Source organism: Lactuca serriola, chromosome 9 (genome assembly GCF_051521515.1).
Source record: "Lactuca serriola cultivar US96UC23 chromosome 9, Lser_US96UC23_V15, whole genome shotgun sequence".
Taxonomy (NCBI): Eukaryota; Viridiplantae; Streptophyta; class Magnoliopsida; order Asterales; family Asteraceae; genus Lactuca; species Lactuca serriola.
The window spans coordinates 141,488,578-141,503,608 of NC_136416.1; the positions used below are offsets into that span (position 1 = coordinate 141,488,578).

At 31.9% G+C, this 15,031-nt stretch overlaps 1 protein-coding gene across 1 annotated transcript; it reads right to left on the reverse strand.

Annotated features, from left to right (window-relative positions):
- Nucleotides 1-402: 402 nt before the first annotated feature.
- RH36 (RNA helicase 36) lies at nt 403-3,585 on the reverse strand. The gene is made up of 7 exons (XM_079019988.1): nt 3,397-3,585; nt 2,350-2,963; nt 1,922-2,244; nt 1,643-1,846; nt 1,475-1,556; nt 927-1,025; nt 403-784 (listed from the first exon to the last, which is right to left on the reverse strand). The coding sequence occupies exons 2-7, from the start codon at nt 2,956-2,958 to the stop codon at nt 620-622; spliced, it is 1,482 nt and encodes a 493-aa protein (XP_078876114.1). The 5' UTR covers nt 2,959-2,963; nt 3,397-3,585; the 3' UTR covers nt 403-619.
- Nucleotides 3,586-15,031: the final 11,446 nt, after the last annotated feature.

A 15,031-nucleotide genomic window follows, 5' to 3' on the forward strand; every position in this document is an offset into this window, starting at 1 on the left:
TGTTCCCTAAACTCTTTGAGAATTAATATATATATATATATATATATATATATATATATATATATATATATATATATATATATATATATATATATATATATGAATTTTCCTCTTTCATGGTGTGAATCTTGGTGGAAAATTTGTTGGTCTTGTGTTTGGAGTTATGTTCCTTAAAGGTATATTTAAAAAAAAATAAATAAAAAATAACTCCTAAAAAACTAATCTAAATGACTTTTTAAAAAACCAACTTATAGGATATTTTTGGTTTATCAAACATTACAACTTAATAAAATTCGAAAAATAAGTTAGCTTATCAGCTAGCCGTAACAAACCAAACACAGCCTAAATTTTCACCCGGACTGTCCCTAGGGTTTGGCTTTGTTTTGGTTGTGGTCCCTCACATACATAAAATATCTATTTTACCTTTATCTAAATAAATTTAATGGGTTGAAATTGTTTTTTGCCAAAATCTACTAATGTACATCACTAAACTGCCAATCTCACTTTTTGTGTCTGATCATGTAATCAACAAATTTCAATCAACAGTCTCTCTTTGACTAATGAGTGATTTCAATCTCTTACAACAAAAATTCATGGTATATTGGTATCGAGTTTGAAACTAGTGTGATGCATTTGCATACGTTTCTCTTTTTCGTCTCTTGTTTTTCGTCAACAATCCTTTATCAGCCAAACTCTTCATCTTCTGTGCTTTTCTTGCTTTCGCCTTTTCTTCAAAACCATCATCCATCATTTTCATTGTCGCCACACGTTTTGCTTTATAAACCTGTAAATTAACACAATTCAATTCAATTGGATACATATTTCAAAGTATAATAATGCCCTAATATAAAAAAGCTTCAAAAGTGCAATTTCTTTCATAAATGATAATACAGTGAACATGTTTGAAGAGAAGAATGAAAACTTACCTTTGTAATATCTTCAAGCACCTCATTCTCTTTACACTCAAACTTTTCCAATTTTTTTCCAAGATCTGCTTCTATCTCATGAATAAGATCTATGTCATTCTGCCAAATATCAACTTTAAATATAAATAAATTGTGCATTTTATACAAAAAAAAAATCATGCAATTTCTTTCCAATGTCAGTTTCTATATCATAAATAAAGATATCATGCAAAGTTATCAACTCATAATTTCTTGAATAAACTACATTTTTTGCCCATGTCTTATGAGTGTTATTTTATTTGCTACAAAAAGGAATCTTGTTACTTTATTAGTCCCTGTGGCAACATTTTTTTCACGTTTTGGTCCTTGAGACTCCGTAATGGACGGAGGGCAAAAAGGTCATTTGACATGGTTTAACCGCCGAAAACAGACCATGAACATGAGAATTTGGTGCTACATGGATCAAAAAAGAAACAAGAAAAAATCACTATGCCACATGGGCAAAAATGTAATTTACTCTAGTTTTTATTCAAATGGGTTTGTTTAAAGACGCTCATTGTTGTTCAAACCTGGGTGATGAAACTTATTGCTAATCCTCCTCTACCAGCTCTAGCTGTTCTTCCAACACGATGAACGTAGTCCCTTGGATATCTGAAATAGTTTATCAACTTTTTTATCAATTAAATTAAAATATATTACATATTTTGTAGGGTTTAGGGTTTAGGGTTTAGGGTTACCTTGGAATATCATAATTAATGACAAGATCAACAGTAGGAATGTCCAAACCCCTACTAGCAACATCAGTTGCAAGCAACACAGGGACTTTCCCAGATTTGAATCTATGAAGAGCAGAAAGCCTTAAAGACTGTGATTTAAATGAATGTAATGCAGCCACTTCCTGATCAAGCTCTTCCATCAATAATCCCAAAAGATGACAGCTCCTGAGAAATTACTACACTTTATTCTCTTTACTTTTAAATTAAAAAAAAAATTCGAATTTGAAGGAATCATAATACCTGCATGTGGAAACAAAAATTATGGCAGATCGGATCCCCATATCTTCCATTCGTGACAAAATATGAAGAAGATAAACATCCTTCACATTTTTAGGAATAAATATATACTGCTGTTTGAGAGTATCCACTGTTTGAAACCCTTCATAAGCCTCATAAAAGTACGCTTTATTTGCAGAAACCTCAAGTAATGATTGAAGGTTGCTTGTCATTGTTGCAGAAAATAACAAAGTCTGTCTGTTTTTCGGTAAGCAGTTGAACACCACTCTTAACTCATCTTCAAATCCAGTATCCAAAACCCTATCTGCTTCATCCAACACTAAGAACTGAAATTATGTTAAACTTAACTTCCATATCACATCACATATTAAACAAACGGTATGTTTTGTTGGATGGAATGGAATGGAATGAACCATTCCATTCCCTTATACCTTGGTGTTAGAAAAGACAGGAGGAATATCGGGATTCTGCTCGATAAGAACTTTAATTCTTCCAGGAGTTGCAATTACAACATGAGGGCGTTGCATCAAGGTCTGTGATTGGCTAATCATATCCATCCCACCAACTATAACAGCACATCTTAAATTCAAGCATGATCCAAGGGCCCGAAATTGTTCTGCCAGCTGGTATGCCAGCTCACGGGTGGGAGTCACCACCAGACAAAACACACCAAAAGGATCCTCTGCAAGGCGGTGTAGGATAGGCAATGCAAAAGCTGCGGTTTTACCACTTCCAGTCTGAGCTATACCTAATACATCTTCACCAGAAAGGATACGAGGGATGCAGTGTTGTTGAACAGGGGTAGGTTTTTTCATGCCCAATTCTTTGCAGGTTTGAAGGGCCCAATCGGAAAGATTTAGGTCAGAAAAAGTGAGGCGAGTAGTGTTGGGGTTGGGGTTGGATGATGTGTCTTTGACCAATTCGTGGTGGGTGGGGGGAGGGGTATCAGCAATGGTGGTGACAGGTTTGGAGGATCTTTTGATTGGTTTTTGAGAAAATAAGGGGAAGTTTTCATCAATGAGAGCTTCTTGTTCAGCCATGGTCGCTGCAGTTAAAATAATTTCATGCTACTATTACAATAATAGAATTAACATCTAGGTTTTTGATAATTGAAGCACAAACACATACACAATTGCCGTTTGTAATTAGTTCTCATTTCACATTCAAAGGTAAACTACAAATTTAAAGATATTTCATTCGAAATCAGTTCTGATGTGAGGTAAACTACACCTTTAAATCAAAAAAATCGACAGCAACACAAAATTCAGATCAGATACGAGTTCAAATCAGTATAGTCGATGGCAGCACAAAAAAAATCGACGGCAGCACCAAAAAAATCGACATCAGCACAAACAAATCCACAATTTTTGCGTTCCAATTACCAGGAAACAAAGGGAAAAAGAAAGAAGAATGCAGAAGAATGAAAGCAGACAGCAGGAAAAAGAAAGAAGAATGCAGAAGCAGGAACAAACACGAACCTTAGCTGTGGGGTCGAAGGTCTTCGATGTTGCTGTGGGCGGCTGTGACGATATCCGACCGGTGGGGAGGAGATGGCTACCGGCGGTGGCTTCACAGGGGAGAACTTGAGGAGGCAACGATGGAGAGACCAGCAATGGAGTATGGAGGCGTTTGCTGTTTTTGTGTCGATGTATAAGGGTTAGGTTATGGGTATATTTGTCGATTCTTTTAATAGTGAAATAATGAGTGTAATAGTGAAATTACTAGTTTTCGGTATTGGGTCTATTTTCGCTATAATCCAACAATGTTTTTGTATATTTGTTTAAATGGTTTCTCGTGATTTTTTTGTATTTAAAGGGTACGAACTTGTGTTTTTATGTTTTAAAAGATCATTATGAAAATTTTGAAGGGGTCACCCGGTGACCCCATCCTAATCATCATGTTTGTAAGTGTCACCTATTTGCCACGAAGGATTTTGAGTGACAGCTTGCAATTATATTCATTAAATTGTCTAATGGCTTCATACAAAGCTTTGAATTTCCAACGAAGGATATTTTGTTTTGATTGAAGAAAATACTGGATTTCGGGATTTATCCAGTAATATTTATAAACGACAAATCAACGGTTGCATTTGTCAAAATTTTGTTCGTGAATTCTGGCGGAATCTTCCCAGAGATATTATTGTGTGAAACGTTAAAGTAAACATGATCTAAACAAGATCATCACTCCCAAAATCTTTAGGTAATGACCCACTGATGAAATTCGCAGACAGATCTAGAAATTTCAACGAATCAAATCCAATCGTAATCTTCTCATGAAGATAATTATTCTTCAAAGAAACCACCGTTAAGTTCCAAAGACCACCAAGACTCTCCGGCAACTCCCCCGTAAACAAATCCCCAAACCATTAAGAAACTGTAACCCCACCCACCATCTAACAAGCTCCTGAAGCGTGCCACAAATCAAATTATTCGAAAAATCAAGAAATGTAAGCTATGAATCATTATACAACGACAAAATAAACCCATTGATGGAATTATTTGACAAATCAAGGTTCCTCAAGTACTCAATCAATCCAAGATCGGCGGTGGAATCGTCGACATTCCCACAACATACAACTTTCCATGAACATGGTGAGTCATCAGAGTAATTTCCATGTGTCTAAAACACCTAAAGGATCATTGAAAACAGAGTAATTGAAAGAAAGCAAAAGAACCCCATTTGTAGTTATCGGTTAACAAGAAACAACACAATAATCGAAAGGCATAAATGGAGTTTGACCTTGGAGATTATGGCGATTTACTATAAATGTTGGGTAGTGTGGAAGCAGAGGAAGGGATTACAACTTCTATAGATCGTGGATCGGAGGTTACAATATTGATGGCGCCGGAAATTGGTGCAGATGGTGGATCAGAGGAACACAACAACATGAAACCTTCTCCTCCAAGGGTTCTAGTGTTCTTGGGTGTTCTTGATTTTGTGCCGATTTTCTCTCCAATGAAGAATACAAAGGAACCAAAGGTTTGGGTATTATTTCTTTTCTCTCTGATGAAGAACAGTGAGTCGACTCACCGAGCCATTGTTAACTCACCAGCTTAGTTGGCAGTTGACAAGGCAGTGTAACCTTCAAAATGGGTAAAGGTATGAAATTAACCGGTAAAACACAAGTTTAAACTCTTTAAATGCAAAAAAAAAAAAAAAAAAAAAAAAAAGATCGCAAGGGACCATTTAAACAAATATACAAAACATTGTTGGGCTACAGTGACAATAACCCTAAGTTAAATTTTGATAAATTGTATCGATAAACTAGGCGAATGCCTGCGCGTTGCACATAAACACCTATATAGTTGAAATCTTTATAAATATATGTTTTTTTAATATAATAATAATGTTGTTGTTAAATTTGATAAAATAATTTAGTATACTAAATTGATATAATATATTGATTATTTTGAATTATATGATAATATATACATCTATTATAATTGCATAATCTCAATCGTTTGAATGACTTCTACCCGCGAGTTACTCATGAATAAAATTAAATATAATATATGATTTAATGTTATTTATAGTTGTTGTTATTGTTAATTAATTTTTTGAAATTTATTTGTTTATCGTTTTAATTTCTATCATAACAATTATTTAAAATATCAAACATTGTCTTTTGATTTTAAAGGTAACAATATAATCATTTATATAGAGTTGTATTTAACTATTGTTATTGTAAGTTATTTTAAACTACTTGTTTGAAAACTTTTAACGATTATACAAATATTTTTAGGAAATATTTTAGTTAAATCGAGATTATAATTCAGTTTTTGCATTTGGCACTACAATTTATCACTTTTAACTATTCACAAAATATCCATTGGGTTTTTTAAGTGGAACTGAAATTTATATTTAAGTTGACACTGTAATGTTATCTTAAAAATTAACAATTTAAGTATTTTGTCAAAACCGTTTAAAAGTTGTAGCTTTAAATTAATAATGGTTTACATACAACAACATCTTAATCTAATAAATTAAGTATAATATGTTAAAAATTAAAGACATAACTTTATAAGTAGAAGTAAATATGTTATTTTAATATTGAAATTTAGTTTATTTTTTGTTACACTTTAGGTTTGATATTTATTTAACCTTATTAACCAACTTATAATCATTATTAAAAAGACACTAAAATTTATCAGTTTTAACTATTTACAAAATATTATTTGGGTTATTTAAGTTAAACTAAAATTTATATTTAAGTTGGTCATGTAATGTTATATTTAAATTTATAATTTAAGTATTCTACACAAATTGTTCAAAAGTTGTAGCTTTAAAATGATAATGGTTTACACCCAACAATATATTAGAACTAATAAATTAAGTATAATATATTAAAAGTTAATAAACATAACTTTATAAGTAGAAGTAAAGATATTCTTTTAATATTGAAATTTAGTTTGTATATGATTACACTTTATGTTTGATATTTATTTAATATTATTAACCAACTTATAACCATTATTATGAAGAAATTGAAAAGTCATGGGAGTTTCAAATGAATGTGGTGAAAGAAAAAATGCATGGGAGTTTCAAATGAATATGGTGAAAGAAAAAATGTTAGTTTTATAAGATATACTAGGCGAATCCCCGCGCGTTGAGCGAGAATAGAATTATATAGTTAAAATAATAACTTTTACCAAATTATTATTTATATTTCTACTTTGAAACAAAATGTTAGTAGTAAAGCAAACATATAGTTAACATATTAGTTTTATTAAACATTATAGTTTAATTTTTAATTCATTGTGATATATACAATTATTTAATAATTTTATAAACCGTTTAAAATTGTGTAAATTATATATCAAATGAATGATAATATAAAGGGTAACAAAACGTATAAACAAAAATATGAACTACAACTTTTAGTAACATAAAAATAGAAAAACATATATTATAATATTTATATTAAAAAAGATATATATACAACGAATAATAAAAAATATGAAAAATAAACACTATAACTTTTAATAACATAAAAACACTAAAACATCTATTATAACATTTATATTAACTCTTCATATTTAAATCACAAATCTCTTCAAATACATTAATGTTTATAATGAGCAAAATTTTACAACCTTATAAAAGAAAGGCAAGTAAAAAGTTATTATTAGTGATTACTAATTAATAATCATAAGTTAAAAACTCTTGAGTTGTAACTAATAAATATACATAAATTATAAAACTCTTGAGTTGTAGTGTGAGTTTCAAATGAATGCGGTACATCGAAATGTATTATTATTATTATTATTATTATTATTATTATTATTATTATATTCTTCTAAACAATTGGTTTTGATGCATCATTTTAACCCCTTCAATTATTAAATATAAAGATATTTAATTATAAATTTATAACATACATAGGTGTATATACATGTTAAACAAATCACATATAATATATATATATATATATATATATATATATATATATATATATATATATTCGTAAATATCATATGTAATTATTGTCGTAGTAACATGGATAAATTACTTTTATATGAAGAACATATCATGATAAGTCTATCATAATTACATATCAAATATTCAAAATTATGTTATCTTTTAAATATGTTGTGCAGGATAACACAACAAAAAAGTAATATAAAATAAACATAATCAAAATAGAAAAACTACGATCAAATAAATAAGAGCATTGGGTGGTTGAATATATAAATAAAGATGTTACATAAACATACATTTAAATCAAAAGAAAAAACCAACATTCGTCAACTTTTCTCAAACAAAAAAATCTATATCCATTTTATGAATTTTCTTTCTTCATTTAACACCATTCAACCATAAAAACTTGATGACAAATCTTCACTAACCTGCAATCAAAATATTTTTCTTGAAAAAGAAGAAGCAGAAAGATATTCCAAGCAAAACATTGATATTTGGAGAGTCACATTCAAGATTGAGTAATACACACAAATCACATATAAATATTAAATGAAAAACTGAATATAAAGAAATAATATAAAAGTTTCATTTGTTTTGGTTAAAAAAATCATATTTTAATTACCATCAATGCGACATAACCTATTTCTTCAAATCATCATATTTGGATCGTGAATGTTTCAACTATATGAAAACTTTTGAATCACAATATCTTTAAATTTTTATTACATGTAAGATTTTATATAGCACAAAAGACACAAAAGATTGGTCTTTTTATAGTAAACTTTTCACTAAATGCTAATTAAACATAATATAAGTTATAAAACTTTTGAGTGTTAAATCATAATTAAGAAAATTTTTGAGTTGCGTTAGTTAAAAAAAGGGGTTCCAAATGAATGTGGCTTGAGAAAGTTTAAAAAATGGGGTTTTAAATGCATGAGATTGAATAAAAAATGCTAGTTTTATAAGTATGTATGATATATGATAGATAGATATAGATAGATAAATAGATAGATATATAGATAGATATAAATATAGATATAGATATAGATATAGATATAGATAGATATAGATAGATATAAATATAGATAGAAGTTAGATATTATTACATTTGTTGGTAGATTAATATAGCAGGTCCGTATCATTGAATAACTTCAGTTTATAGTATATGTGACCGAACTCATACATAGGAAACGTACATAAAAATAATCACGGAAATGTATAAAAAAGTTACATCAAAACGTAAAGAAACTTGAATTTATATAGACACATATATAAAAGGAAGCAAGTAAGACTATTTTATTAAGTTAACGCATGTAAGTTCAAATTTAAAATTAAAAAAAAAAAGAAAAAGAAAAAGAAACGTATTATATGTGATAAAATGATACGTAAGAAACATATATAAAAATAAGCATGAAAAAAAAGTTAGGTCAAAATATAGACAAACTCAAATTTATACTAATACGTACATAAAAAACAAATATGATCTCTCTAATAGACAAAAGTTTTTTTGTCACTTGTCGCACCCTCATTCAATTTGTCAAATGTCATTTTATGGTTATTTTGAATTAATTTTTATTCCACATATTATTTTATGGTTTTTCTATTTTATTAATTTTACATAACATTTAAATGCATATTAATTTCTTTAATGAACTTTTCTTTTAATTTAAAAATTACTAAATTAAAACTTCATTAATTTCCTTTATTTATTTATCTAAATTATTTGTTTAAATGTAGAGAACAAAACACTTTAATTCCTATAATTCAATATTTTCTTATAAATTTAAACTTTTTCAAATGTTTAGAATTTTATATTTAGTTTTTTTCTTTTAAATAAACTCATGTAACACATGGGTCTCATACCTAGTTGGCTTATAAAAAAATAATTTATAGGTTTTAAGAAAAAATAGACAAAAAGGAAGTCGCAAGAAAAAACGAAATGTTGGAGTCTTGATTAGGTTACACTACCCGTCGCCAAAGTAAGAAAGAAATAAAAAAAGCTTCACATAGGCTACAAAATAGCGGGCTGGCCCATAAGAAAGAATTGGATTTTATTTTAGAATACCGAGAACCATTTCATATTTTTAAATTCGGTATCGGTTCTGGTACGGAATCGGAATTTAGTACAAACTGTTTATCCCTACAATTAGCAATATGCAGTTTGGGACCCCCATTTTGGTACAATTAGAACTAAGGAGTCGTTTGATAGTTACTAACTGGGTTAGAGTTGACTAAGTTATAAGTTGACTAGGTTAAAAGTTCTTACTAATTTTATGTTGTTTGATTATTTCTCTAACTGACTATGATTAATAATGAAAAATGACCATATTACCCTTATATCCTATTTCATTCCTAATGTCCTATTTTTTAGTTTAACCAGTTTTATACGATTGAAAAACCATTTTGAGTATATACCTTAATTTGCATATTTTAACTTGTTTGATTGTGAAATTTGAATAGGTTAGACAAAAATATAACGAATCAAATTGTAGTTATTGTGATTTTGCTTCTGTGTGGTTTATTCTAGTGTATTATTCATAAATCAATTTAATCACAACTCACATAATTTTTTAGCTTTGATCATTAAAGAAGTAACAAATCTAATTCACAGTTCAACTGTTTCAACCAAACTATACCAAATTGGCCTCATCAATCGATTTTAATTTGGTTTGTGTTTTTAAGTTATCGAATACATTGACATTGTGTTTCAAGTTTCAACTGAAAACATCCCCATAGTCGTATGAATTTACTCCAAAATTGATTTCAGTCATAACATAACATTTAGATAAACTCGTATAGATTAGGAACGACTTATCAAATATTCGATCAAGAACAGAACAAATTATGTATATGTATATTACTCAATAGCAAATTCATAAGATATTACTGAAAAAATGCATAACACCGATCCATTGTCAAGTATCAGCTCTCCTATAGGTTGTCAACATCAGTCTGTGAATGAAAACAAACCATGTATACAAACTCAAACTACATCATTTTACATTTATGTCTAAAAGATTTCAACTGAATGAAAATTGTGACAACATGAATCTTTTTAGTCAGCAATAGTCATATCCCGTTAAATAAAATTTTGAATTTTATTTGTTCCGTTAAATTCTTGTGGATTAGAAATCATTTAAATTATATAAATAAAAAATATATAAGATTCGGAACCAAAAGCGCACAAAAAAAACAAGTTTTCCTTCAAAAATCAACAAAATCTCGTCCAGCCTTGCATTTACGGCCGTAAACGCCTAGCCGTAAACCCTAGGCGGTAAACTTGTTTACAGCCGAGTGATGGGTTTTGGTCCTAAGAACATCCTATGTGCTTATACAAACTTTAATGCTTGGATCTAGGTTTCTCTATTGTACATGCAAGTTATCCAAGACTATAAACCCTAATTATAGCATACAAGTAATCATATTAACATAAGAATAGGTTTAAGATATTACCTTGATTGTTATGTAGCAATAACAATCCCAAATCTCCTTGTATTGACTTTAGAAAGCATAGAGTCACAATTGTCACTCATCTAATGGTTCACAAACACCATAAGCAAGAGGATGAAGAGGAGAGAGGATGAAGGCTGCCCAAAAACGTCTACAAACCCTAAAGGAGTCTTATCCACGTTTTTGGTCCTTAAGGGATCTATTTATAGTGAGACTATTAGGGTTATCTAACAAGGAAACCCTAATTTGGATGCTTAAACCCTAAGCAACCCATGGACGCCTTTAATTAGGGCCTTGGACGATTTCCTTATGGGTTTCCCCATAGAATTCGTCCACTCCTTAATTTAAGACAATCCATGGCCCAAATTGCAATTATCTTATAATTACAATTCCAGTCCCTTAAGTTTAATTAATCTCTTTTTAGTCACAAAACTAATTACCAATTAATTATTGACTAATATTAATTAAACAATATGATTTCTCCTTTAATATATTATTCTTATAATATATTAACAAATCATATTTAATCCTTTCTCTCCATAATTCATCCTATCAAGTTGCTTTGGTGAAGGCAACCCAAAAGGACCATGCATCATCGGGTCAAGTACATACCAAAATAGTTATGGACTTAGACACTAATCCAATAGTCTCCCACGTGGATAAGTCTAATAACTATTATGTGTATGACTTCAGATCCTGATCTGCAATTGTAGCTTTCCAAAGCCGCTGTCAACTCTGATCCTATCAGATACGTGTGTCCTTTAGATAAAGGATCATATATTCCTCCATTCTAGACATCATATGAGATATGATTTCAAATCATTCTCTTTGTACTATATCTCGATTCCCGATTTATGACGACTGACTAATTGAACAAATCAAATTAGCCCTAGATTTGGGCCATCGGGTTTTGGGTTGATATTTATTTGTGGAGGCCGACTATAGATTTGGGCCTAATTTTGGAGGATCGGGCCTTGGGTAGTTTTTGGTATTTGGGCCTTGTGGACTATTAGGTTTGGGACTAAGTTTTGAACCAAGTTAGGTTAGAGGTAAAAAGGTCCATTTACCCCAAGTGTGGATTTAAGGTTATGCATTGAAACCCAAATGATTAATTGGGTTTTGTCTTGATGATTAACAGTTCAGGGATCGGTTAGCCAGTAGCCAGAGATTTATTCGCAGGACTTTAGTAGTGTGAGGTGAGTCTCCTCGCCATACCAATGGGTTGAAGGCACCAAGGCCAACCCATTATCTGCTATGTGGCATGTTAGTTGATTATGTGGTATGTCGTATGCTAGTTGTATTTGTGATGCTTGCATGAAAGACCTTGGGGGTTCCTGAGGCACTTGGGTGTAAGACCTTGGAGGGTTTCCATGACATCCTACCTGAGGCACTTGGGTGTAAGACCTTAGAGGGTTTCCATGACATCCTTAGTCAAGACCTCGGGGGTTCCCGAGGCATTGGGCTAAGACCATGTAGGGGTTCTCATGGCACTCGGAGTAAGACACTAGAGGGTTTCCAGGGCATCCTTATATGTTTGTATGTATGATTTATATGACATTGGACTAAGACCATGTGGGGGTTCCCATGGCACCCGGAGTAAGACCCTAAAGGGTTTCCAGGGCATCCTTATATGTTTATATGCATGACTTATGTGACTGATATGATTTATGTGATTATGTGGATTATGTGGGGCATGCTTTGGGGAACTCATTAAGCTTAGTGCTTACAGTTTTGTTTATGGTTTCAGGTATCATTGGTTTGGAAAGGAAGGGCCCAACTTAATCGCAACAAACACACCCGTGTTTCCGCAATATGGGATTTGGGGATGAACTATGATGAATGTTTTTAATTAGCAATGTTTTTGGAATGCTTGGATTTAAAAGATATTTGTATTTTGACTATAATAAAAATAAATTTTTTACCCTTGATTTTTGGGTCATTACAACAATATTACCTCAACCTAACTATACTATTGATGGGTTTTGAGCATAATAACATCCTATGTGATCATGCAACCCTAATTGTTTTGGATTTAAGTTTTCACTAGTTATACATGGAAATAGAATTTCCAAAGCAATAACCCCAATACTAACATACAATTTCGAAATCTATATGAAAACTAAGGTTAGAAGATTACCTTGCTTGCTATCTAGTAATAATAAGAATTCCTTGGATGATCTTGACTCTTTAAAGCTTTAGTGCCTCAAGTGTTGCACCTCTAATGGAGTCACAAACACCAATAGCAAAGGATGAGAGGAGAGACGCGGAAAAGCTATTCAATTTTCAGCTAGGGTTTCTTCTGGAGGCATTGGCCAAAAATCCTAATTTGTGGTGTCTTTATATAGCTGATGGCTGCTAGGGTTTCTGGAGGAAACCCTAATTTCCTGCTTAAGGCTTAAGCAACCCATGCACTCCTACTAAGAAGCATTGGACGAAATCTATAGGGCCTCCTATATTTCGTCCACTCCCTTCTAAAGGAGTCCATCAGCCTAACTCCACAGCTATCATTGATTTGCAAAATAGCCCATGTTCTTTTAATCAGTTCCTTTAATCCTAAAATTAATTCCAAATTAATTTTTGATTAAATACTAATTAAATAACATGATTTCTAATTAATATATTATTTTTATAATACATTAATAAATAACTTATTATTCCAAATAATAAATCCAACCTCTCTCTCCAAAAGCTATCATGTCAAGTTGCTATGGTGAAGGCAACCCAAAAGAAATATGCTACTATCAAATAAAGTACATACCAATTATAATTATGATCTTAGACATCTAATCCAATAGTCTCCCACTTGGATAAGTCTAATAACTATAATTTCAAGTATGTCTTCAAAATTTGACCAGCAATCGTAGCTTTCAAAATCCGCTGTCAAACTCTGACCCAATTACTTGTGTGTCCTTAAGATAAGAGATCACAAACGGATGGTGCCAAATGATGCGACCTGGGATCCAGCCACTTGGGCTACTAGCTCTGATGGGCGGAAGGAGACTTGAGAGGTCAAAAGAAAAGGAAAATCGTCAGCCGCTCTCCGGGAGGAGGTCCCAGAAAAACGCTCCGACGATCAAGTCAGTAGGGAGAATAAGTGTAGAGGCTAAGGATTCGGGAATGGATAGCTTACCCATCAAGGCAAATATGAACGTCCTTTTATACCGAGGATCCTCCTCGATCCGCATGAGGGATAAGAGTCTGCAATCCCGATAAGATTCGTCGTCCTTATTGGTGGATCGTGTTCCTCATAGTGTTAGAGCTCATGATTAGCTTAGGCGATAATGCTCTGGATGTGCCTCTTGCTTCTTGGATCCGTTATCTTTGGACCGTAGCGAAGGACAACGTTTGGCGAGGGTGGGGCTCCAGCGTGGTCGCGCCGCTAGAGTCCCTGGTGGCCAGGGTTGCCGAGTCGGGCTTGGTCAGGCCTCGCTGGGAATTCCTCGCAGGGGACTCTCTTACTTCTGGCCCACTCTGAGGGGCGTGTCATCACTATGTATATATGTGATTATTGCATGTGCATGTGTTTATTTGATATATGTTATATGCATGCTGGACGGGGCCCAATCTATTACCAAGCTCAACTCGATGCCGGACGGGGCCCACTATATGTTTATTGTATGTATGGTATGTGGTAGTTTGGGGGGGACTCGCTAAGTTTTGTGCTTACAGTTTCTAGTTTGTGTTTCAGTTACTTCTGGTTCCAAGGGGAATAGCTCGAGCTGACTGCATCACACACACCATTGGAGTTCCGCATTTGACATTCACTCTGATTTTGATAACACTTGATACACTGGTTTTGTTGTGATGAATGTTTGATATTTGAAAATACTATTTTATCTATTATACGAAAATGAAATTTTTGGGACCATATTTTTAGATGTTACAATTATCACGAATTCTTTTTACCCCACATTCCTTGTACATGTAAGATGTTTCCAAAATATTTTTTTGGGAATTTGGCTTTTAGATTGGATTATTGCCATTGTCCAATTTAATATAAAACTCTTGACTCCAAGTTTATTCATTAGGTTTACCAACCCTAACATTACTATCTTGACATATGCTTAAAATAGAAGATTGAAATTTTGGTTAATGAAGCTAACATGGATTTTTAGAAGGTCACATTACTTGTAGTGGTTATTCCTTGACTTGTATTTTGGTATTATTGTACATCCTCGTATATTCGAATATTCAAATTTGAATTGTTTAACTTGGACTTTTAAGACCTAATTTGACAACTATTTT

Coding starts and splice junctions, on each gene's coding strand:
- RH36 (XM_079019988.1), bottom strand. CDS start 2,958: ATGGCTGAACAAGAAGCTCTCATTGATGAAAACTTCCCCTTATTTTCT. Junction 2,245..2,349: donor CTGTCTTTTCTAACACCAAG/GTATAAGGGAAT, acceptor ACATAATTTCAG/TTCTTAGTGTTGGATGAAGC. Junction 785..926: donor TGCTTGAAGATATTACAAAG/GTAAGTTTTCAT, acceptor GTTAATTTACAG/GTTTATAAAGCAAAACGTGT.